The 25,809-nt window shown below is 47.3% G+C and overlaps 1 protein-coding gene across 1 annotated transcript in view; it reads left to right on the plus strand.

Moving 5' to 3' along the window:
* Positions 1 to 25,809, plus strand: part of EFCAB6 (EF-hand calcium binding domain 6) — a 221,323-nt gene that overhangs the window by 93,667 nt on the left and 101,847 nt on the right. The window contains 5 exon segments of the mRNA XM_084955059.1: positions 5,040 to 5,207; positions 8,389 to 8,448; positions 8,539 to 8,699; positions 14,600 to 14,773; positions 16,298 to 16,466. Coding sequence (XP_084811185.1) covers positions 5,040 to 5,207; positions 8,389 to 8,448; positions 8,539 to 8,699; positions 14,600 to 14,773; positions 16,298 to 16,466 — 732 coding nt within the window.

A 25,809-nucleotide genomic window follows, 5' to 3' on the forward strand; every position in this document is an offset into this window, starting at 1 on the left:
TTCAATCAGCTAGGAATAGAAGGGAAATTCCCTACCCTAATAAAGGGCGCTATTATGATAAGGCCAAAGCTGGCAGCATAGTTAATGATAAAAGACTGAACACTTTCTCCCTGAGACCAAGAAAAACACAACGAGGTCAGCTCTAGCTACTTCTTTTCAACATTGTCCTGAAGTTCTGGACAGTGCCATAAGGGAAGAAAAGAAATAAAAAGCGTACAGACTGGGAAGGAAGAAGTAAAACTGTCTTAATTCACAGACAGGATCTTGTGATAGCAGTTCTAAGGAATGCACACCAATTAGTTCATCAAGGCTACAGGATACAAGATCAATATACAAAAGTCAGTTATATTTCTATAAACTAGCCATGAACAATCTGAAAATGAACTTCAGAAAGCAGTTCCATTCCCAATAGCATAAAGAAAGAGTAAAATACATAGGAATACGTTTAACAAAGTGCCAGGCTTCTGTGCTGAAAACGATAAAACACTGTTAAAAGGAAAGGAAGAGCGAATAAATGAAGAGGCCTTCCATGTACGCGGCTTAGAAGACCCAGTATCCTCAAGGTGGCAGCTCGCTCCAGGCTGACCTGTAGATTCAGTGGAAACCCTATCAAAGTCAAAGGTGGCTTTTTTTGCAGAAATTGGAAAACTGATCTTAAAATTCATTTGAAAAGGTAAATGTTGCAGAATATCTGAAATGATTTTGGAAGAGAAAAGTGAAGTCAGAGTACTTAAACTTTCAGATTTTGAATCTTAGAATAAAGCTACAGTGATAAAGTCAGCATGGTACTGCCATAGGGTGCACTCATTGATTGGTTGACTGTAACTGCAGGTTTGGAAATCTTTATATTTTTGTCAATTAATTTTCAACCAGTTCAGTAGAGAAAGGATGATCTTTTCAACAAATGGTGCCATGAAGATTCGATATTCATACGCAAAAAAGATGAGTCCAGAACCTTCCTTTACACCACACACAAAGATTAACTGAAAACAGACCATAGGCCTAAATATAAGAGCTAGAACAATAAGAGTCTTAGGAGAAGATATATGAAAAAAATTTTTTTTTCATTCCTGTAGCATGTGGATGTTTGGGGGCCAGGGATTCAACCTGAGCCACAGCAGTGACACTCGATCTCGCATCCTTAACAGGCTGAACCACTAGGGAACTCCAAGTAAATCTTTGTGACCTTGTGTTAGGCAAAGATTTCTTGGATGTGACACTAAAAGCATGCTCCATAAAAGAAAAAAAAAACATGTAAGTTAGACTTATCAGAATTAAAACCTTTTATGCTTCAAAAGATACTATTAAGGAAATGAAAAGACGAGCCATAGACTGGGAGAAAATATATGCAAATTACGTATCTGGTAAAGGACTTGTATCTAGACTATATGAGAACTCAGAACTCAACGAATTCAGCAAAGTAGCAGGACACAAGATTAACATTCATAAATCCATTGCATTTCTGTATCCTAACAGTGAAATATTAGAAAAGGAATATAAAAAAATACCTTTTGAAATCATACCCCCAAAATTAAATACCTAGGAATAAACCTGACCACGGAGGTGAAAGACTTATATGCTGAGAGCTATAAAACATTAATCAAGGAAATTAAAGAGGATTCAAAGAAATGGAAAGATATCCCAAGCTCCTGGATTGGAAGAATTGATATCATTAAAATGGCCATACTACCCAAAGCCATCTACAGGTTTAATCCAATCCCTATCAAATTACCCACGCTATTTTTCACAGAACGAGAACAAACAATCCAAAAATGTATATGGAACCAAAAACAACCCAAATCAATCCTGAGGGGCATGGGGGGAAACAAGCAGGAGGAATAACTCTCCCAGACTTCAGACAATACTACAAAGCTATCGTAATCAAGACAGTGTGGTACTGGTACACAAACAGACATATGACCAATGGAACAGAGTAAGAGCCCAGAAATAAACCCAGATACTTAACAGTCAATTAATCTTTGACAGAGGAGGCAAGAACACAAAATGGGAAAAAGGTCTCTTCCACAAGTGGTGCTGGGAGAACTGGACAGCTGCATGTAGATCAGTGAAACTAGAACACACCCTCACACCATGCACAAAAAATAAATTCAAAATGGCTTAAACATAAGACAAGACACCATCAAACGCCTAGAAGAGAACATAGGCAAAACATTCTCTGACATCAACCGTACACAAATGTTTTCTTAGGTCAGTCTCCCAAAGCAATAGAAGTACAAACAAAAACAAACCAATGGGAGCTAATCAAACTTACAAGTTTTTTGCACAGCAAAGGAAACCATAAAAAACAAAACAAAAAGACAACCTATGGAATGGGAGAAAGTAGTTGCGAATGATGTAACTGACGAGGGCTTAATCTCCAAAATATACAAGCAACTCAACAGCAAAAACAAACAAACAAAGCAAAACAAACAAAAAAACCCCAACCCAACTGAAAAATGTGCAGAAGACTTAACTAGACATTCTTCTGAAGAAGACATACAGATGGCCATCGGCACATGAGAAAATGCTCAACATCACTAATTATTAGAGGAATGCAAATCAAAACTACAGTGAGGTACCACCTCACAGCAGTCAGAATGGCAACTATTAATAAGATTAATGGAGACCTTTGAAGAGGGTGTGGAGACCCTTGGAGAGGGTGTGGAGAAAAGGGAGCCCTCCTACACTGTTGGTGGGAATGTAAATTGGAAAGCAGTATGGAGGTACCGCAGAAAACTAAATATAGAACCACCATAAGACCCAGCAATCCCACTCCTGGGCATATATCCAGACAGACCTTTCAGTCAAAAAGATACCTGCACCCCTATGTTCACTGCAGCACTATTCACATGAAAACAACCTAAATGTCCACCAACAGATGAATGGACTAAGAAGATGTGGTACATATACACGATGGAATACTACTCAGCCATAAAAAAGAACAAAATAATGCTGTCTACAGCAACATGGATGGAACTAGATTTTCTCATCCAAGGTAAAGTAAGTCAGAAAGAGAAAGATACCATATGATATCACTTACATGTGCAATCTAAAGATATGGCACAGATGAACCTATCTATAGAACAGAAACAGACCCACAGACATGGACAGCAGACTTGCGGTTGCCAAGGGGGAAGGTGAAGGGGAGGGAGCAGGATGGACTGGGAATTTGGGGTTAATAGATGCAAACCATTACATTTAGGATGGATAAGCAATGAGGTCCTGCTGTACAGCACAGGGAACTATGTCCAATCACTTGTGATGGAACGTGATGGAGGACAGAGTAAGAAAGAGAGTGTGTATAGATGTATGACTGGGTCACTCTGCTGTACAGCAGAAATTGGCAGAACAATGTGAATCAAGTATAATTAAAATTTTTTTTAAATAAAGAAATTTAAAGAAACTGATAAGAAGACAACTTGATTTTAAAACTGGCCAAAGATCTTAATAGACATTTCACCCAAGACTATAGAGGAGTGGCCATTCAGCACCTGACGAGATGCTCAACATCATCAGTCATCAGGGAAATGAAAATCAGAACCACAGCGACCTGTCACTTCACACCCACCAGGACGGCGACTCTCAGACAGACGGACAGCAGTAAGTGCTGGCGAGGTTGTAGAGATGGAACCCACAACACCCCGGGTGGACATGTAAGGTGGCACCACTGCTGTAGAAAACGACACAGTAGTTTCCCAACACTGGAAACGGACATTTATCGTATGACCCAGCAATTCCACTCCTAGGTATCTGCCCAAGAAAGATGAAAACATACGTCCACCCAAAGACCTCTGTGCAAGAACTCCTACTGACGTTATTCATAACTTCCAGACTGGAAACAACCCAGACATTCATGACCTTGTGGCAAGATAATCCAAGGTGCCACGTCATACAGTGCACTAGTGACACCAGAAATAAAAAGGAGCAGAACGCGGACCCATGCGCCATCACGGATGAACCTCAGAAACGGCGTACTCGGTGATAAAAGCCAGATGTGAGGCGTATACAGCTGCAAATATTATACGATTCTCTTTACATGAAATGTCCAGAAAAAAGCGAGTGTATGCAGAGAGAAAATAGATAAGTTGTCTTAGGACAGGGGTGGAAATGGAGAGTTACTTCAAATGGGCACAAGGTTCCTTTCCTCTGAGGTGATTCGATGGCGCTGATGGTTGCGCAATACTATAAATTTACTGAGAACTGTAAATACCAGTTGCCAATGATTCCTGTTTGGACACTAAAGAAAATTATCGCTCGCAGACCAAAAACACCCTGCGCATAGCCTCTAAACGACTTTGTTTTCTCCAAGAGAACCTTATATCCGTTTCAGATTCTGGACCCAAAGGCATCTTGGCTTGGTCACTTGATTAGTCTCTCATCACATTAATATTCACAATATCTCTCTATGGTGAGGGAAGGGTCTTTCTTTCCTCTGCTTTTCCAGTAAATAGTTCCTCTCAACTTTGATATTCAATTTACTTATTGGTAATTTTTTATTCCGGGGGAAAATTTCGCCTCACAATATTTTGCTCATAATATGTTTTCTTTATGCAGCATGGCTGAAATTTTTCTTGCTAAGTAATTGTCCATTTATGTAATTGATGAGGTTGGTGGTAGTGAAAACAAGCATAATTAATATTCTTAGGAAATTGGCAAGTTGTAATTGCATTTCCAGGAAGTTCTGTGCCCCCTGAGGCTGAGCCGCTCTGCCGCAGGTGGGGTTGGGGTACGAGGAGCTGTTTAAGGTCTCTGCGACCGCCAGCCCAGAGCTCGTCCTGGGGAGACGATCAGCCTCTTTCCTCACGTGGGGCCGTCGCCTGCCACGTCTGACAGGTTGCAAAGTCCCAGGTCCCCCTCCCCGCCACTGCTCGTGGCACGTGGGTTATAAAATCATCCATCATCAGGTGAGGTATTCTTGTTTCAAATCGTAATTCTGTTTGGCCAAAACTCATGCTTTATTAAGTGATGCTAAATATGTGTGATGCCTTTCCTTCCTTCCTTTCTTTTTAAACAATTCCCTTATATATTCTGATGCTCAGAAACCTGGCAGGCAGATAACAGGGGAAGAATTGCAACATACACTAAATGACATGGCGGTGAAAATAAGCGATTCAGAATTCAAAGAACTAATGCGAACGCTGGACCCTGGGAGCACCGGATGGGTCAATGTCAGCACGTTTGTTGAGCTGCTTGAAGAGAAGCCTAGGGTGAGTGTTACAGCAATGTCACCTTTGCGGTTCCATTTATGGCAGGAAGCTTAAGTACAATAGATGGAGATGAAACACGGCTTAAAGAAATGAATGACGTAATGTTTTTAGGCTGAGTTAATTTTTATTTTAAGAGTTAAGTGTTTAAATGTTATTTGATTTTACCTTTTAGGTTCTGTTATTTTTAAATTTTTATTTATTTATTTTTAGGGGTGCGCCTGTGGCATATGGAAAGTCCTGGGTTAGGGGTTGCTTTGGAGCTGCAGCTGTGGGCCTTCACCACAACCACAAGGATGCAGGAGTCAAGCCTCACCTGCGACCTATGCCGGCAATACCAGATCCTTAACCCACAGGATTCAGCAACCTCATGGAGTCATTAACCACTGAGCCACGACGGAAACTCCCCGTGTGACTTCTCTTCACAGTTTCAATAACGCTACTCTTGCAGCCATGTCCTTCAGAGGCATGTTTGTGAATTGCTACTCTGGTTTTCATCGATATTTTTAGAGGTTGCCACAAAGGGAACTCTGAATATTTTTAGAGTTTTTATGTTAGTTCACCTTAAAAAAGAAAAAAAAAAGAAAAATTTCTTGGAATTCCTGTCGTGGCGAATCCAACTAGGAACCATGAGGTTGCGGGTTCGATCCCTGGCCTTGCTCAGTGGGTTAAGGATCCGGCGTTGCCGTGAGCTGTGGTGTAGGTCGCAGACATGGCTCGGATCCCGCGTTGCTGTGGCTGTGGCATAGGTCGGTGGCCACAGCTCCAGTTAGACCCCTAGCTGGGAACCTTCCGTAGGCGCGGCCCTAAAAAAGAACAAAAGACAAATAATAATAATAATTTCTTATTGCCTCTAGTGACTAGCACTTGCTTTTAGGATTTGTTTCTTTTGGTTGAAAAATTGATAATTTTATTATTAGAAATGCTTCTATAACTTCAATAGCTATTAGCACTTAAAAGTTTTGAGAATTTTAAAAACAGATTAGTTTCAGATAGTGCAAGCAACAGGCACTAACAGATCGTTGTTGAGGTGTTTGGCGAAGACTTTCTTTAGCAGGTACAGATGACCTTTTGGCTTTCGCTTGATTTGCTGAATGTGCACCTCCTAAACCAGTGTCACCTGGTCTTTCTTGAACGCTGATTCAAAAGTGAGTCTCAGAGCCCTTTCACACACGGAAACGAATCATCGCAACTCCTCCAGAATTCTGCCGTGCAACACACCCTGTGTTAACTTGTAAATCACTACCTCTGGTAATCACACTCTGCACAGAGCCGTCTTTTAAAAAAAAAAACCCAAATATACACCCGGAAGCCATCTATTCTCTGTGTGCCCAGCAGCATGATCTTTATTTACTGTAAGCCAGACCCTGCCACCTCCATGCCTCACCCTCTAATGGCTTTGGGACCCATAGGATAAAGCAGGCCTTCACACGTGGTTGATGCGGTGCCACGTGGTCCAGCCCTGCCGCCCCTCCTGGGGTCCCCTCGCCGCCACACCACTCAGGTCCGTGGGTACCCCAGGCTCCCTCCACTGTCCTGGGCAGCTGCAGCCTCCTGCCAGGACTCCCTTCCTGCTCCTCTCGTCCGGGCCTGTTCTCCATGTCCTGCCACGACTCCCTGACACCTCTGAGCCGGCCCGTCTTGCAGGAGTTGACCTGGCAGCCCATGGCAGTCCTGGGGTCACACTTCTCTTGTGCCGTGGTCAGGCCTCCTGAAGGCAGATGCTTTTCTGTTTTCACTGCCCGCTGTACGTGCAGGGCATAGCCCAGTGCCAGGTATTCACAGAGCCATGTGCTGAGTGAATAATTAATATAAACAAATGCATTAGAAAAATTAGAAGAGAGAGATAGGCAAATAGAAGAAAATTTAAATCACTGCTAATTCTAACACTGAGGAACTGGACCGCTTTACCCACTGCTACACTGTGTTGCATATCCTTTCAAACCTTTATACCTGCACCCCTATTATTTTTTGCAGCCTTCTTGAGGCATAATTGATATGTGATAACTGCACATATTGAATGTATACAATTGAATGAGCTGGAGATATACATACACATATATTTTCCTTCATAAATGCTATTTTATTTTAAATTGAGATCATGTAATTAGTGACTTTTTAGCCTGTCGTTTGTTGACGTATTGTTAACACTTGGTGTCAGTAAAAGTTCTGTTCTGACATATTAAAAGATGCAGAGTGTCCCCTGTAGTTATAATCAGGGTGTTCCTTTTTCTTCCATTTATACGTCTTTTGCTACGATGAACATCGCAGGACCTGCTTTTTTGCACCACCTTGAAATTATTTCTTTAGTATAATTTCCTAGAAGTGTGGGTCAAGGAATATATGTTATTTTTTAAATTACTTTGATTATTTTGAAAGAGACAGCTGCAGAAGCGAATGCAGTGGAAGTGAGCTTTCTCTCCTCCTCCATCTCTAGCTGCTCCCCAGAGAGAGTTGCTATTACTCTAGAACCTGTAGATTATCAAATCGTCTAGTATCCATTGTCACCACTGGTGATTTGCTTCCTTTTTTATTCTGATAGGCAAAATGACATCTCATTATTCTTTCACTTTGCATTTATTACATTTCTAGGTGATGGATTTTTTTTCATGTTTATTGTACTTTTCTTTTGGCCACACCCACAGCATGAAGAAGTTCCCAGGCCAGGGATCTAGCCTGCGCCACAGCAGTGTCAAATCTTTAAACACTAGGCCGAGGAACTGCTGTTTATTGCATTTTTTTTTTTTTAAACACAGCCACACTTGTGGCACGTGGAAGTTCCCAAGCTAGGAGTTGAATCAGAGCTGCAGCTACCAGCCACAGCCACAGCCAGAGCCACACCAGATTCCAGCCGCGTCTTTGACCTATGCCACAGCTCATGGAGACACTGAATCCTTAACCCACTGATGGAGGCCAGGGATTGAACCTGCATCCTCATGGATACTAGTCGGATTCACTTCTGCTGAGCCACAACAGGAACGCCCCCCCCTTCTTTTTTAATAAGCTCAAGATAAATGTTATTATCCCCTTTCTAGATGAACATAGGGAGGCAGGCTCACCTGCTCAAGGTCTAAAGCCTTGGCCGTAATCAGGGACCAGCCTGGCAGTCCCAGCGGGTCAGCCTCCAAAGCTCCTGCTGCCTTTGGGAGTGGTTTATATTTATATATTTCTCTTTCCCAATTAGCTCAGCAAGCCATCCCCCTGTGAAGACCCCAAGGCGCCTCTCCTCCTGGCGTGGGATTCAGTAAGTGATGCTTTCCTGGGGGGCCCGAGGTGCTACCACCCCCAGTTACAAACGCACGGCCTGGTAAACGTGCCTGCTTTTTCATGTCAGGTGGAGGAGATCGTTCACCACTCGGTGACTCGGAACCTACCGGCTTTCCGAAGGATGCTGCAGTCATGTGACCTCGGAGACACAGGGCTCGTTGGGCGACAGAATTTCAAGAAGATCATGCGCGCGTTCTGTCCGTGTTTAACAGCCGAACACTTAGCCAAGTAAGTTTTCTGGCAGCAAAAGGACATCCACAGCACGTGTTCCATGAAGACTGGTTTCTAACCCTAGACCCGTTCCCACACATTTTCGCAATGTCACTCGGGGATACCGATAATCGCTTCTGTGTACTAAGTCCCTACTACGCCGTGGACACTGATGGAGACACTGCCACACGCCCTGTGGCTCAGTCCCCACCACAAGCCCGGCCGGTGGCTCTGACAGCTCCTTCTCAGGGGTAAGGAAATGGAGGCCCAGAGAAGTTAAGCACCTCCCGACACACACGGGCTGGTGAGCAGGGGAGCTGGGTTCCGTCTCCCAGCTCCATGACACCTGTGCCCTCGCCGTGACACCATTGCACTGTCCCGGGGAGGAAGAATGACCAGCCGTTCCATAAACGGTGACTTGAGTTATAGCCCTGAATTTGTGGTGGTTGAGCCGAAGCTGGAGGGGGACGGGGAAAATAAGAGAGGGAAGAAAAGGGTGTCCTGCAGGCCCCGTGGGCCTCCGGTCCAGTGTCCCTTTTGTCCTCCATGTAGAGGGCTTGCCCCTTGGGCCACTGCCTCCCTGCAGACGACCTGGACAGCCTCCAGGCCAGAGCTGGCGCTCCGCGGGGCATGGCTCCCCCCGCACACCACCCAGCCACAGGCTGCTGTCCCCCAGCTCAGGGCTGCGGCTCTGTCGGGGCTGGGCCAGTGCTTCGGCAGGTGGGCGGTGATCTGGGAGGCTCCCTGGAGACAAATCCAGTGGAATTGCAGGGATTCTCTCCCAGTCCTTCCAACTGGAATGTGACAAATCTTGTTTGTTGCTTTTCTTTACGTTGATTTAAAGTGACCCCGAAACCCAATTCATCTCCTCCCGGTGATTGTCGGCTCAGGAGCCTCCTCTGTGAGCAGAGCCCACCCTCCCTGTAATGTGTAAGAAGAGGAGGGGGGCGGGCTTTCCCCAGCAGGAGAGGCTTGCAGAGAGCTTGGGGAGCCGGGGGCCGGGTGTTTGCGTTCATCCAGTTGTGTGGTTCCATGGTGCACCTGAGGCATGTGGCGGTTCCTGGGCCAGGGATGGAATCTGAGCCGCAGCTGCAACCTGCGCTGCCGCTGCAGCAATGCCAGAGACTTAACCCATTGTGCTGGGCCAGGGATGGAACACACGCCTCAGTCGCGACCCGAGAGGCTACGGAGACAGTGCCAGATCCTTAATCTGTTGGGCCACCGTGAGACCTCCCTGCATGCATCCAGGCTTACAGAACATTTGCTGAAAGAGGAGTGTGCTGGTGGGTGGAGGAAATGCAGGAACAGGGAGAAGCAGGTGCCTGCGAGTCCAGAGAGGGTCTTGGAGGAGCTGGGGCAGAGGCAGGGGCTGGGCTGGGCTGTGGGACGGGGGCAAGGCCATGTCCATGTCTGTGTCTGCAGGGGCTTCAGCCTCGCGGGCTTTGCTGTGTGCGGTCCAGGGAGGGGCAGAGATGGGGAGGGAAGAGGCACCTAGGGCTGAAGGGGCTCTTGACTTTTTTCCTCCACTGGGTCCTTCCTTCAGCAAGTACTGGGCCAGCCTCCTGCATCCCAGCCGCGGCGTTTAGCCGGTTTACAGAAACCGCTTCATTCACAGGGTGGCCTAATGCAGGGAGAAGGGATTCGGATGCACCCAGTGTGGCCTGTGGGCGCTCAAGGAGCATGTGTGCAGCTCTTGAAGGACACTCACAGCCGGGGCTGGAGAGGGGGAGGGGTGTGCACGAAACACGGGAAGCTCCCCAGGGACACGATGCTCAGAAAGGAAAGAACGTTTCCCGAGGTAGGATGGCAGGGCTGGGGCCCAGGGCACCTCCAGGGACTGGCAAGTCGGTGCAGGAAGCGTGGGGGAGGGCGGGAGGAACAGGATGCTGAGCACAGGGCGGGGCCGCAAGCAGGACCACACCCCACAGGCTAAGGAGCTGGACTTTCCTGGCGGGCAGGTTCTCACCGGGGCCTGCGAGCCCCCCAGAGAGCTTTGGCAGCCCCGATGCCCGTGCCCCGTCCCCAGGCCGGGCCGGGCCCTGGCCTGTTGAAGTCCCCCTGGCTCTGCTGAGCAGCTTTAGTCCAAGCAGAGCCTGGGAGGTGGCTTTCCATGGGGGCGGGTGACAGCTTCAGATGTGTGCTGTATAAAGATCGCTCTGGCTCCAGGGAGCAGAAGAGATGTAACAGGGAGAGAGGAAAAGGAAGGGGCTTGAGAGGCGGGGTGGCGGAGGACCGCAGGGGCGGCTGCTTTGGGTTAGTCTGGTGCCGAAGGGCAGACCAGTGCTCTGGGCGGGGAGGGTGATGGGAGAGGAGAGAAGGGGTGGTGCCAGGGGCCCTCGAGCAGGTGGGTGGGAGGCGGGGCCCTGGGGCAGCGACGGAACACAGGGGTCCGCCGGGTTGGAATGAAAACACCAGAAAAAGACTCGGAGGACGTGGGGCTCCGAGAGGAGCCTGGGCAGAGCTGAGGCTCTGGAGTCCTCGTCTCATCACCAGGTTGTTCAGCTGTTCAACAAGCATTTGTCTGGGGTGGACGCTGGGCCATCTAAGGCGAGAGGGCTGCGGGTCTGACCTGCAGAACGGTGCCAGCCCACCAGGCAAAGGGGCCGAGATGGTCAGGGCGATGGGACGGTGCCTGAGGCTAAGCGGGTGAGGTCTCGGGAAGCAGGAGGAGCCAGCGAGGTCAGACCTCACAGAGGAAGCAGGTGGGGGGGCGGGGCAGGCGGACCCAGAGGTGCCAGCGGGGCTTGTGGAGGGGAGACCCCGGTGTTGGGAAAGGACTCACCTGTTTCACAGACTTGCTTTGTGCTTGTTTGTGGGCTTGGAGAAGACGTTAAGGAAAAGCCAGAGACGCGAGCCAGAGTCCGGAGAGAAAAAGTAGGCGGAGCCAGGACGGGAAGGGGGTTGGGGGGCCGACCACGGGCCCCGCGCTCAGGACGCCTGTTTCCTTGGTGCAGGGAGGCGGGGTCTTCTGCGGAAGCGGCGGTGGGAGGTGGACCAGGGGGCTTGGGGAATTGTTGAAGGTCTGGAAGCAGCTTCCAAGGCAAGAGAAGGGAACTTTGGAGTTCCCACCGTGGCACAGTGGGTTAGGAATCCACATGCAGCGGCTTGGGTTGCTTCGGAGGTGTGGGTTCAGTCCCCCCGCCCCCCAGCACAGTGGGCTAATGGGTAAGGCGTTGTCACGGCGGCAGCTTATATTGGATCCCAGGCCCAGGAACTTCCTTGTGCTGTGGGTGCGGCCTTAAAAGAGAGAGAGGGAGAGAGAGAAGCTCTTGGGGACTCCGTTTACTTGTCCATGGAAAGGAAGATGCTGTCCATACTTCAGGCATTCAGGATCTGCCTGAGAATGTTTTCTTTTCTTTTCTTTTTTATTTTTTTGTCTTTTGGGGGCCGCACCCCCGTGGCATATGGAGGTTCCCAGGCTTGGGGTCTCATCGGAGCTGCAGCTGCCGGCCTGCATACACCACAGCAACGGCCAGATCCTTAACCCACTGAGCGAGGCCAGGGATTGAACCTGCAACCTCATGGCTCCTAGTCGGATTCGTTTCCGCTGCACCAAGATGGGAACTCCTGTTTTATTTTCTTTATATCGACTCCTCTTTTTCTGAAGTATATTAGTTTGGGGGGGGGGAAGCATTTTCTTACCACCATATATGTAAAAACAGCATCACTTGCTATAAAGAGGTTATACTGTGACTGGTATCATGAAGACAACGTGATTCAGTCCTAATGAAATGTCTCCATCTGCCAAGGCTCTGAGCATGGGACTTGCTATATCGCTTTGTAAAAATGTAGGTTAATAAGTAGAAAAAAATATGAACTACAGGAGATATCACTTGAAGTAAAAGAAATACAAATTTGCAAACATGTTAAAAGAGCAAGAAGCTGGAGAAATTGGTTCTCTCCCGTGTGCTGGTGGGATGTAAATGACAAAGCCTCTTGGGAAGTCCGTTTGGTGTAATAAGAACCACCACCTGTCCCCCCAAAGGAGCTCCCCTTCGTCTCTGAAGCCGTTCTGGGAACTCATACTGAGGGCCCACTGGGAGATTCAGGATATGTCTGGAGCACAGCTGGCCGGACTGCCAGGGGCACGGATGGAGGTGGGATGGGAAGGGGGCGAGGACGAGCCAAGCTTCTGGCTTGAGTGCCTGGGTACCCAGGATTGTCCTCTGAGCTGGGGGAGGCTGGGAGGGGGACAGTTTCAGGGGTGACAATCAGAAGTTCCCTTTGGGTCACATTAACGTGAAGAGGAGATTAGTGACGTACCACCACCCGGCGTGGCAGGTCACTACTCAGTGGGTTAAAAGAGACGGCGTTGCCCCGGCTACTCCCTTCCTGTCACCCAGCTCCATTTCCCTTGGCTCTTGTCTCGGTTTATGTCATTACCTGTGCCCCCCACCGAGGATGTAAAGCGCAGGTACCTGGGGCTGGAAGAGTTGGCGGCTCGGGGACAGGGCTTCCTAAGTGTCAAGCAAGTGAGCCAACAATGAACGAATGAGAGAATGAACGTCAGTGGACCGGCCGGGCAGGCAGTTGGGTTTTTGAGGTGGAAGCCTCCGTCCTCTTCTCCATTGTGCAGCCAGGCTGCGTCTGTGAGGAAAACACAGATACTTTTACAGAGCGTGCCCCCACCCCCAGACCCCTCAGGATCCTCGAACCTCTTGGCCCTGAGCTCGCGGTGAACGTGGGCAAGATGCAGACCCATTCTGAGCCTCCTTCCTCATGCAGATGTCGCTTACGAGAGCTGTGGCTGGAGCAATGAGAGGAGGCACGCCTCGGCCAGGGCCAAGCGCACGGAAAGCTCGGCCGTTGCTGCAGGTTCCCGCTCAGCTGGGCTGAGCCACCTCCCGTTCCTTGAAGACAAGGGTTGTCCCTCGCCCTAGAGGCGTCCCTGGAGCAGGCCTCATGGGCCCCTGCCTTGAGTCTCGAGCTGCCGCGTCAGAGCCTCTCTATCCCAAGGCCGAGGCCACACCCACACCTGCTGTGCTCTGCAGCCTTGCGCATTTTGACACACCTGTGGGGTTTTGTTTGGGGCCTCAGGCTTTGCCAAGTTTGCAGCAGTGAGCACAGTACACCCTCTGTGATCGGAAAAATAGTAACAGATGAAACGTTGAAAAAGAAAGAGGTCCTGCCGCCTTAGTGGTTCCCCACGGTTCCCTCAAATACTTTCAGTCCACAATTCCAATCAGGCACTTCCGCACCTCCTTACCAAAATTTCCAATTAAGCCTTTTCTTTATGTTGCGCATGTCATATCTTTATGGCAGGATTCTCACACAGCATAAACTGCACAGGTTTAAACGGTACAATTTGGGTACATATCCACGAACCATCACAAGCTGCCAATCGAGATAATTTCTTCGTCGCCCAAGGCGTCCTTGTGTCCTTGCGCAGTTCATTTCTTCCACCCGCCTAGCGCTGTGTCGTGCCCCACGACTTTGCATTTTCTAGGGTTTTCTATCAGTGAGAACATATAAGCCGTTCTCTTTCTGTCAGGCTTTATCCGCCAAGCATAACGACTTTGAGCATCACTGACGTTGCTCCGTGGGGCCACAGTGAGCTCTTTCTCGTGGCTGAGAGAAGTCTGTGTTATAGCCTCGCCCCGCTTTGTGCGTCCATTCATCTGCCAATGGACATTGGGTTGGTTTCCAGTTTTTGCCGTAACAAATAAAGCCGCCCGTATCGTACAAGTCTGTGTGTAGACAGACATTTTTCTCTCTTGTGTGTGAATGCCTCGGGGTGGCACGGCTGGTTCCTCTGGTGAGTCTATGTTCAGTTGCCAAACTGTCTTCCAAAGTGGCTGCACCATTTTGCATCCAACCAGCCTCGGGGGAAAGATAGAATGACATCCTTGCCACCTCGGTAGGGCCAGTCTTCTCTTAGCCATTCTAATGGGTGTGTTCTAATTATTTTTAAAATTCAGACTCTGCAATAAGTTTCAGGATATTACTTCAGGAAGAATCCTTTACAAGAAACTTTTGGCATGCCTAGGAATTAACGGCCCGCCTACTGTCTCTCCAGTTCTTGTTCCAAAGGATCAGCTGTTCAATGAACATTTTCAAAAAGAGGACCAGCAGCAGCCAGATCTTTCTGAGAGGTAAAATAAAACAAAATGAAAGCATCTATTAAAGCCACAGAGCCTATCGCGGGATAGGTAGGTAGTAAATATTTGTTGACTAAATGAGTATTTAAATATTTTATGATTTAAATAAGAAAGATGGCCAACTATAAACACAGTGATTGGAGCCAGGGAGTTTTCAAGCTTGCACAGATCTTAGGCGCCGCTGCATGGATCTGTTAATTCTAGAAATGGAAGCACTGAGGTCTGAGAGGTTTGGGGACTTGCCTCAGGTCACCCACAAACGTAGTGGTCATCCTGGGGCCTCCCCCCAGGACTTCCGCCTCCCAGAGGACTCTCAACTGTTACGTACCTGTGTTCGCGCTGACTCTATTCCAGAAAATTAGACTCCTTACCACTGTTTCATATTTATTGCAAAATATACCCGTTGAACCGGTTAACATTTTCTAACGTGAATGATGGAATTATTTAAAGGATGGCTCCATTGAACTGTGACAATAAAACATACTTCGTAGATCTATTAAAAATCAGACTGATGAATATTCTAGCCCTTCTTCATTTTGAAAAGTATAGGTTTAGTCTAATGAAAAGATATTATTTTAACTTCCTTGTTCGTAGCTTATAATAAATCCATAAGGAGAGATAAAATGTAGAGCCTTCCAGCAGGCTTCACTTTGTCACATCCCTTTTAAAAAGTTCTTAAGTGTAGGGCAATGGGAATATTTTAATGCTACACTAATGAAATTTGACTATCTGGGCCTTTCAGTAGTAGCTGCTTTATAAATGGGCAGAAGGATGGTATTTTAAGAGAAAGGTTAAATATTCTGTGAGAAGATACGTCTGCCTCCTAAAACCAGTAATAGCAATGAAGCATTTCATGAAACACAGGCATTCCCGGAGAGTTCTTAAAAGTCGACAGAAGCAGCAGGAAAGGAGTAGCAAGCAGTCCGCTGTCTCAGGGCTCACGGCTGCCCACGTGGGTCCAGGAGACCTGGGGGGAGCTGAAGAGCCGTGTCCTTCCGTTACACCTGCAGCCTCACGCTCTCACACGCACACCCCGTCCGGGCCGGGGCTCCCACATCGGGGACGTCCCTTCCTGCCCCTGGATATTGGATGATCTCTGATCTGGTGGCCACACAGCAGGCTCTTCAATTTAAGGCTTTATAACAGCCCCTGAGTTGCAATTTCCCCTCTTCACTCCTTTGTCTGTGCTCTCTGCCCAGCCACACACCCTACCCAGCCGGCTCAACGCGCAGCCGAAGAGTCTGGAGTGGGGATGCCAGTGTCCCCTTCCCTGGGGTGCCCCCCACCCCCACCCCCTGCCCGCCGCCCTGTGCTGGCACCACAGGAAGAGCTGTACCTGGCTCTGAACCCACGGGCCACGGGCGTGTAATGAGTCCCCAAGTCCCTCCATCCACCTGAGCACCTGTTCCCCTGTTTGTGAAAAGGGGGGCAACCCCCTCGTTGTCCTGGGCTGAATCCCAAATGGGTGAGGCCTTTCGAGGCCCTCTGCTGCATCTGCGTGCCTGCTTGTGATTTTAGAACCGAGCCCACGGAGAGTAAAAGTGCCGTGACCAAGAAAGTGACCAAGGAGGAAGTTATTGAAAAACTCAAAGACTGCATACGGCAGCGGGACCCAGCGTTCAGAAAACGATTTCTTGACTTCAGCAAGGAACCCAATGGCAAAATAAATGCGCATGACTTCAGGAAGGTAGGAGAAGGGGCCTCTCTGCATTCCTATTTTCCAGAAGAAGTTCTGTTGTTTTATTGCGCTAACACACTTTAAGGGAGAGGCGTTAAGTTTTTGTCTTTTTTTTTTTTTTTTTTTCTTCTTCCCAGTAAGGGTTTATTCCAGGGCAAAGCAGATTCATTTCTAGGCAGCTTTCAACATTTAAAAAGATTTTTCTCGCCAAAAATGTCTTTGGCAACTTTCTTCAGAGCATGCTATTGATATGGATGTGGCCGATTTTTGATAGTTAAACCTGCAGAACAAAGCGTTCCTTGCTGCATTCTTTGGCCGTCCGCTGAGTACCTGGCTCACGGGCTGTGGGGTTGGGGGGGGGGAGCAGAAGCTGCCCTGGTCTCCATCCCTGCCCGGGAGAGGGGTCCCGTGATGCGGTGGTTCGTTCCTCAAGAAAGTGGGAAAAAAAACCCTGGCAGTGAGACCGGGAAGCTCAGAGCACTGATTTGCATGTGCTTCTGGGAACCGGCGAGGTCCTGCCAGAAAGGGCTCCGTTTGAAGGGCTCTGCATAGATTTCTCAGGAATTAATTTAAATGATTGCTTAAAATTCCTATTATGATCCCTCTAGCTAATCATCTTCAGCTTTTTTAAAGGAAAGCCTTGCGGCTAATATGTAGCAGTGTCCATGTGGACAAATTTAGAAGGCGGCAGTGAAATATATTTCCAAGAAGAGAATAATTATATCAGCAGCTACTATTTCTCTCGTGCCTGCCCCCATGCCAGGTGCTGTCATAGGCTCTTTCCGCAGCTCATTTCCAAGCCTCCAGACGGCGGCGACGGGGAGGGTGGCTGGAGGGGACTGGGCTGGAGGCACAGGCATGGGAGCAGACAGCTCTAGACACAGCGCCGCGCTCCCCTTGGCCGCACAAAGGAGCAGATGTGGAGAATCAGGTGTTTGTGGGCACATGGGGCCTGGCGAGGCAGCTACTTCCAAGATGTACCTGGGAGTAGGGGTGACAGGTAAGGAAGAGGGAAGACGCAAGGACGGCTCCCAGATCTCTGGTTGGGGGACCCGGGGGCTAATAATTCGTCGCTGCTGACTCTGACGAGAGCAACTTCAGTGGGGTCATGGCGTGAAACGGTGGGAACCCTGGACCTCCCCCCGGGCACCTCGTCCTGGTCCCTGGTCACCTGCACTGGTCCTGACCCTGTAATAGTCCCCAGTGACCGCAGTGCTCAGCGGTCTTGATTCAGAGTCAGTTCACAAGTTCACAGGGAATCGTCTGCACTGCCCCGGGGAAGGGCTGTAGGTGGCGGCAAAGCTGGGACTGATGTCCGCCCTGCCCGAGGCCAGCATCTCACCTGCGAACACCTTTAGGTCCCCCAGCTGAGCTGAGCTTCATCCGTCTTAGGCTTCTTCTGCCGACGATGAGCCAGCGACTCCCTCGTGCCCCCTAGACCACCCTCCTGACTCTCCTGAGTCCGGCTCCCACCTGCCCCCTGGCTCCCCCCTACCCTGGGGGTCGGTCTGAGAACCACCGTTAGTCTCACCAAAGCCACTCCACTGCAGCCGCTCCAGTCTCAGGCAAGGGCCACCTCTTTTCCAGTTGTTCAGGGCTGGAATCTTGGGCTCTTCCTCGCCTGTCCTCTCTCACAGCCACATCCAACTCATCATCCATCCTGTCGACTCCCTTGAAGGCGCCCCGGAGTCTGACCCCGGTCCCCCTGCCCTTCTGTTCTGACTCCTGGGGTCTTACGGCAGCCTCCTCGATGCTCTGCTGCTCCTGCCGTGCCCACTACAGTTTAGCCGCAACCCCAAAGCCCAGGTGACCCTCCAACAAGTCAGTGACAGGGGCCACGCCCGCTTGGGACCTTTCAATGGTGCCCCATCTCACTCGAATAAAACCAGAGTCCTAGAAAGGCCTAGAAGGATATGCGCTGTTCCTGCCCTCCCCTCCCCCAGATCTCCGTCTCTCCAGTCAGTGTGATGCGGTGGCCGCAGAGCTTCATGCCCAGGGAACTGCGAGTGAAGCCTTACGTCACATACCCACTGGCCCCGGGTCTCGTTCGTTGTTAGAGTGTGGGCAGCGCTTAGCCATGGCCTGGACGCCTGGCACTCTGAACTAGAGGTGCTAAGGCTTCTTCCCCCGGCCATCGCCGTCCCCGTGGCAGGGGCAGGAGGGTTCTAGGAGGGGAAGCCGCAAGAAGAGCATCCAGAGCCGGGAGGGAACACGCAGGTCACCAAGTCCCCGAGTCCCCGTGGGTCACTGCTGAAACCCAGTTGCTGGTTTTCACCCCTTTGGTCAGGAAGCCTTTGTCTACTTTCAGATTCTGTGTGTTAATCCATAACCGATCCCTACCCCTGCTCTCATGACTGTAAGAGATACAGCTTCTGATTAGTGTGAGATAAGCAGTGTCACCACTGACAGAGGCAGAGCTGTTGGGTTGTCCTGAACTCAGTGTGCTTTTCTTGGTTAAACATGCAATTTCCACTGGGGGAAGGAAGGAACTGTTCTTTCTGGACTCATACTAGACCTGGTCTGGGTATTTTGCGTCACACATTAAATCATTTTTCACATCAGCCTTGTAACCCACATTCTTCCTCCCAGGAAGTCCCCCTCGCCCAGTTCATGGCTCTGGCCCCTGCGCCACAAAGCCTGTGCCTGTTGCATATTTGTAAATGTGTCAGTTTATTTAATGAGTCAAGAGCTGGTGGTATTATAGGAAAACTTTTTGAACTTTAGGTTGTCTTTGAAGCTCTGTATTCCTTCTCTAGATGAATTTCTTCCCTCTCCTTCATTTGCTGAATTAGCAGCAAACCTTCAAAACAGTGGCTTACATTTTAAAAGTAGCTGTTTTTATCTCCTATAACAAGCAGGCCAGAGAGTCTTGGTATAGGGCCAGTGCAGCAGCTCTATGTGGTATCTTCACAGACCCAGGTGGCTTCTAGCTTTTTATTCTTCCAGTCTTACCCTCATGGATGCAAGATAGCTGCTGGAATACCAGCCATCTCACACATGTTTCAGACATGAAGAAAGGGAAAAGGACAGGGGAAAAGGCTTGAGCCAGAAGAGTCTTTCTTTTATTAAATGGCTTTCTTAGAAGCTCCTCTGGTTTACATGTTATTGGCCAGACCTGTGTTTACTGATCTAGAAGGAAGAATAGGAACTTGTGTATATGTATTTTTTGGCTGGTACATTCCTACCTGCAGAAAAAGCAAGATTCTCCTCCCATGGGAGAAGGAGAGGATATGCCTCAGGCAAGCAACGACAGCAGACTTTGCCAACCTTTCTCTTGGTAAACATTTTTGAGTGTGTTAGTCGCATACTCAGTATAGGACTAAGCCATGTGGGGAACACGAATAAACAGAAGTTTCATTGCTTGGGCCTGGGTTCATGACTGAACCCCCAAGGACACGTAAGTCAAGATGAGTCTAATTGAGTAATTAGACTAACTGAGCTGCTCCATCCATCAGGAATTTGAGGGCGGCATTACCATTCCAGGTCCCTGTAGTCGGCTCTTCCCGACGGAACTGTTATTCTTCGTCCTCACTCAATACACTGAACATTGTTTAGCTCACACTTGTTCTTGCTCCCATTTCTCGAGTCCCAGTGGAGGCTTCTGGAGGCAGGCGCAGGCTGCAGAGCTCATCAGCAAACACACCCAGAGCCCCTGAGCTGTGGACTAGGGAAGCAAGAGTCCGTAACAGCCCAGCCCAGCGGCCCAGATTTTTAGACGCTTTGGTTCCTTGCTTCTGCAGCTGCTTGAAGGCGAGGACACGTTGCCTTGCTGAGAAGGAGGTGAGCTTCCCTTCTTCCTCCCCGCAGGGCACCTTATGCCCTCTGGGCGCTCGTCAAACTCCCGCGTCTGGGGAACTGGCCACCTCCCCAGCCAACTGCCCTCAGTTCTCAATCACAAACAGTCTTCCCCGCTTAGCGCCGCGGACCCCGATGTAAGCCAAGCCCCACCAACGCCCTTGAGTCTTAGGTTCCTCACAGCTTCCTAATCTTGCAGGTGTCTTGGGGGCGGCCAGCTGTGCGTTCGAGCTCCCTCACATCTGCAGTTCTGTTCTTCCAAGCGTCGCACAGCCATCGAAAGTCTATATGTATTTCTCCATCTTCCAGCTACAACTCTGACAGAGGCCCAAACTGGACCCTCTTGACATCTGACTGTGCCCAGATTGGCCCGTCTCTCCTGGGCGGGAGCCGTTGCAGGTCCTCAGCGCCAGTGTCCACACCTCTAAGGGCTTTGTTTCTGCCCTTTTGTCCTCAGGGCCTTCCTCCCAGCTGGGCCTTTTCCTCCTAAGAAACACAGTGTGGGCACTTGTATTTTGCTTTAAAAAGTTCTCAGTTTAGGTCTTTAGACCCCAGCAGTTCCAGAGGTCAGCACGTGTCTGGAAGGGGAAACCAGGCATGCTTTGCGCCCACCCCCTCACATCTCCCGTTTGGCCACTTCAGCACTGTATAACTAGGGAATGAGCTGCTGGAGTGGCCCTCTGCCTGGTCCAAACTGATTTCTCCATCCAAAGTCTGCTCCCAGAATCACGAGCTCTTTCCAGGGAAAAGGCAGGTGTGTAGCCTCAGTTCGCCTCGGAAGGGTTGGTCTTTTCTACCTTGGAATTTTGGTCCCTTTATTTATTTTATTTTTTTTATTTTTTTGTCTTTTTGCTATTTCTTTGGGCCGCTCCCGCGGCATATGGAGGTTCCCAGGCTAGGGGTTGAATCGGAGCTGTAGCCACCGGCCTACACCAGAGCCACAGCAACGCAGGATCCGAGCCGCGTCTACAACCTACACCACAGCTCACGGCAACGCCGGATCGTTAACCCACTGAGCAAGGGCAGGGACCGAACCCGCCACCTCATGGTTCCTAGTCGGATTCGTTAACCACTGCGCCGACGGGAACTCCGGAATTTTGGTCCCTTTAAATCTCATAGCTTTTGCAGCTTTCGATGCCTTCTTATTATTTGTAGTTTATTGAGCCGTTCTACTTGTCTTCTTTGGGATTATTTGCTTGCTGTGAATTACTGCATGCTATCCAAAAGCAGAAGGTGAGATCTATCAGTTTTGTGGGTTGTTGTTGGGTGTTTTTTCTTTTTAGGGCTGCATTCGAGGCATACGGAGGTTCCCAGGCTGGGGGTCGAACTGCAGCTGTAGCTGCCGGCCTACTCCAGAGCCACAACAACTTGGGATCCGAGGCACATCTGCAACCTACACCACAGCTCACGGCAATGCTGGATCCTTAACCCACTGGGCGAGGCCAGGGATCGAACCCACAACCTCATGGTTCCTAGTCAGATTCGTTTCCACTGTGCCATGACAGGAAATGCAGTTTTGTGTTTTCAAAGTAACAGCTTTATTTGTATTGTGACTTTTCTCTTGCATATTTGTTTTATAGTTCTTTATTTCTATTATTACCTCCATTATTTTCTTCTTTCTGCCTGACTGGGATTTAATTTGCTTTTCTTTTTCTAATTTTTTGAAATAGAATGTTCAATCACTGCTTTCCAGCCTTTGTTTCTCTTACGTATGAACTGATGGCTATCCATTGCCCTCTAGGTGCAGGCTTAGCCCCATCATATGAGTATTGGTAGACCATATTGTCATTGCCATTCAGTTCAAAATATAATTTCCCTTGTGATTTCTCCTTTTGCCAATGGGTTATTGCTTAATTTCCAAACAGTTTGGTTTTTCTAGTTTACCTTTTATTGTTGATTTTAAAGTTGATTTGGTTGTGATCAGAGAATAAATTTTAAAGTCTAAATGACTTCAGCTGATCCTTCGAAATATACCGAGGTTTGAATTAAGACCTGACATAGGGACAATTTTGGTAAATGTTCCAGAAACACTTGAATGGAATGTGTACTCCATCACGGACCTTTAGTTTTCTAGGTATGTCAATTAGGTTGATTCTGTTAATTGTCTTTTTTAGAACTTCTGTATCCTTATAAAATTCTTGCCTGATGGGATAACATCAGTGATTGAGAGAACTGTGTTGAAGTCTCCCATCTGATTGTGGACTTGTCTAGTGAGATCCTTTTACATTCTGTTGATTGTTGCCTTATTCGCTTTGAAGCTAAATTATTGGGTACACATAGTATTGCTGAAACTTCCTGCGAACTGTCTCTTCTATCATTGTGACACAACTCTCTTGATACAGAGTGATGCTTCTTGCCTTTAAGTGGTTTTTTTGTTTTGTTTTGGTTTTTGGCTGACAAAATACAGCTACTTCAACTTTCTTGTGATTCATGTTAGCATAGTGTATCCTTTTCTATTCTTTTACTTCAGACTTTCTGGATGCTTATATTTAAATTGTCCCATATGGCCAGCATAGAGCTGATATTTTAAAAGAGTGACAGTCTTAGTCTTCTACTTGTAGTATCCAGTCCATTTTGTATTTAATTACTGATATAGTTGATTGTATATCTGTCACTGTAATATAGTTTTCCTATTTGACCTAGCTGTCTCATGTATTTTTTTCTGTCCTTTCTTGCCTTCCTTTGAGATTATTTAACTCTCTGTATCATTCTGCTTTCCCCCAATCAGCTTATTGGCGAATACATTCTTCTGACAGCTTTTGAGGCTGACATGCACCTAGAGATTGTGGCATGCATCCTTGTCTTATTGCATGCATTTAAATATAACTTGTTATGTCTACCACTTCTCTAGCAATGCGGGATATAAAAATAATTTCATTTACCGTTGCCTATCTCTTATGTTATTGTTGTCCTGCATTTAAATTTTACATCTATGTTAAATCCTACAAGATCCTTTTTTTATAGTGAATAAGGTGTCATGTGTATCTACATGTTTATCTTTGCTGTTCTTTCCACCTTACATTTTTGTGTGCTTGCACCTGAACTCATTTTAATTCTGCCCAAAGACCTCCCTTTGTCCTTTTAAAAAACACAAATGTACTGACAACTAACTCTCTGAGTTTCCATATAGTTTATTCAGATTTCCTTAGTTTTAACCTCACATCCTTGTTCTGTTCCAGGACCCCATCCAGGATCTTGAATTACATTTAGTTGTCATGTCTCCTTAGGCTCTTCCTGCCTGTGACAGTTTGCTTTTGGTCAGATATTTCGTACAATGAGCCTGCATTGGGATTGCTCTGAAATTCTGCTCTTGATTAGACTGGAGCAATGTTTTGGGGAGGAAGACCACACAGGTGAAGTGCCCTGCTTGTCACATCCCATCGCATCAGGCACATGCCATCAACCTGACTTTCACTGTTAACATTGACCTTGACCCCTCGGCTGAGGTGTATTTGTCAGGCTTCTCCACTGCAACCTTAACCATCTCTCTCTCTCTCTTTCCATTCTACACGCTTTGAAAAAAATTCACTCCACTCAGCTCACCCTTAAGGAAAGGGGAATTAGGCTTTACCTCTTTAAGGACAGAATATCTACGGAAATTAGTTGGAATTCTTCTGCATGGGAGATTTGTCTCTTCTCTCCCAGCGAATTTAGGAATTCATTCAGTCATCTATTTATATTGATATGGACTCATGCCTCGTTATCCTTTAAATGTCTGTATTATCCTTAATGATGTTTTTGTTTTCATCACTCCTGATATTGATCATTTTTAATCTTTTCTCTTTGCTTCTTGAATAGTCTAACTAGATACGGATTTATCACTTTTGTTGCTCTTTTTATAAAAGAAGCTGTGGTTTCATCATTTTAAAATATCGTTTGTCCATATTTTATTTCATTGTTTTCTGCTCTTATCTTCAGTATTTCTTCTCTTCTGCTTATTTACTTCTACTTTCTTTGTAATTTGCCTGACACACAGGGGATCTTTCTTGGAATTTTCACCTGGAGAACCTGGTGGAGTTCCTGGTGGTAAAATCCAGGAACATGTGCCCCCTCCCCCCACCCCAAGACTGGACCCCCAGGCGTTTCTCATTCTCAAGCTAATCCTCACGCAGCCCCCAGCAGTCTGTCAAAATCCCCCCTTGAGTGTTCCTACCGGTTTGTGGCTGCAGTGGCTTCTGCTCCAGGTAAGCTGGTCTTGGCTGCGACTCTCTGTGTCCAGCTGTCCCTCCAGATTTCAAATTTTTCTGATGGTTCTGAGAAAAGTCATTGATGTTCAATTTGTTCAGCTTTTTTCGTGCTGTAAGGATGGAAGTGATGGCCTCGAAGCTCTTTACCTGCAGAACCTGAAAGCAGAATTCTGCTCTTGCTTTTTGAAGCTATTTGAGCGGGGAGTAGCGTTTTAGTTTGGCAGTTATTTTCCTCTGGCATCTTAAAGATATCCCGCCATTGTCTTCTGGCGTATGTCAGTTCTCTTGTTAAAAAAACCCCAACAGTCTTATTGTTTTCAAGTTTGGATATAATGTGTCTTTTTTCTCTCTCTAGCATCTTCTAAGATTTTCATCTACACATGCATGTGTAACTGGGTCACCATGCTGTACCATAGAAAAGTGACAGAATACTGTAAACCAGCTATAATGAAAAAAAATCATTATATAAAAGAATAAAAAAATCATTATATATATATGTATGTATATATGTATATATATATATGTATGTATATATGTATATATATATATGTATGTATATATGTGTATATATATATGTATGTATGTATATATATATATATATATATATATATATATATATATATAAAAGATTTCCCTCTTTGCCTTTGGATTTTGGCAGTTTTACAAATGTGTCTAGTTGTGCCTTTCTTTGTGTGCATCCTGCTGTGTTTTGCAGTTCTTCTTAAATCTGTAAATTGCTGTGTTTAATCAAATTTTTTTGTGAGAAATTCTCAGCCATTATCTCTCCTCCTTTCAGTTGTGTCCCCTTCTGTCGGTTCCTCTTGGACTCCAATTATGTGTATTCAACCTGGCCGCAATATTCCATGTCTCTTTCACTCTTTTATATATTTTCCAATATTTCTCTCTCAGTGCTTCAGTCCCATTGACCTGTCTTCCAGTTCATTAATCCACTGTTCTGCTTTTTCCGATCTGGGGTTTATTCACATAGTTTTTAATTTTAGTATTTTTTCCAGTTGTGGTATGCCCATTTGGCTTTTTTACCATACACCGGTGTCTTTTCTGCTGTCTCAACATATTCCTGTGTTTTCTTAAATATATTTATAGGTGTTTAAAATATTTTTCCTGCTAACCCAGTATCTAGATCACTTGTAGAACTTTTTCTATGGTCTGTTTTTCCCCTTGGTTTTGGGTCACATGGTCCCAGCTTTTGGCATGCCAGAGAGACTTTTACTGAATTTTTACTGAATGCCAGATATGTATTAGGAAAACTGAGAGGCTCTAAGGTAATGGGTCGCCCACCCTTTCCTTTGCTGGGCAGATAAATTGGGACTGAGGACCTTGATCCAGTTAGGGACTGAGTTGATTTGAGG

Source organism: Sus scrofa, chromosome 5 (genome assembly GCF_054392235.1).
Source record: "Sus scrofa isolate SSC_HxYL_T2T_F1_AM1 chromosome 5, Sscrofa_HxYL_maternal_Yorkshire_Landrace_v2.0, whole genome shotgun sequence".
Classification (NCBI taxonomy): domain Eukaryota; kingdom Metazoa; phylum Chordata; class Mammalia; order Artiodactyla; family Suidae; genus Sus; species Sus scrofa.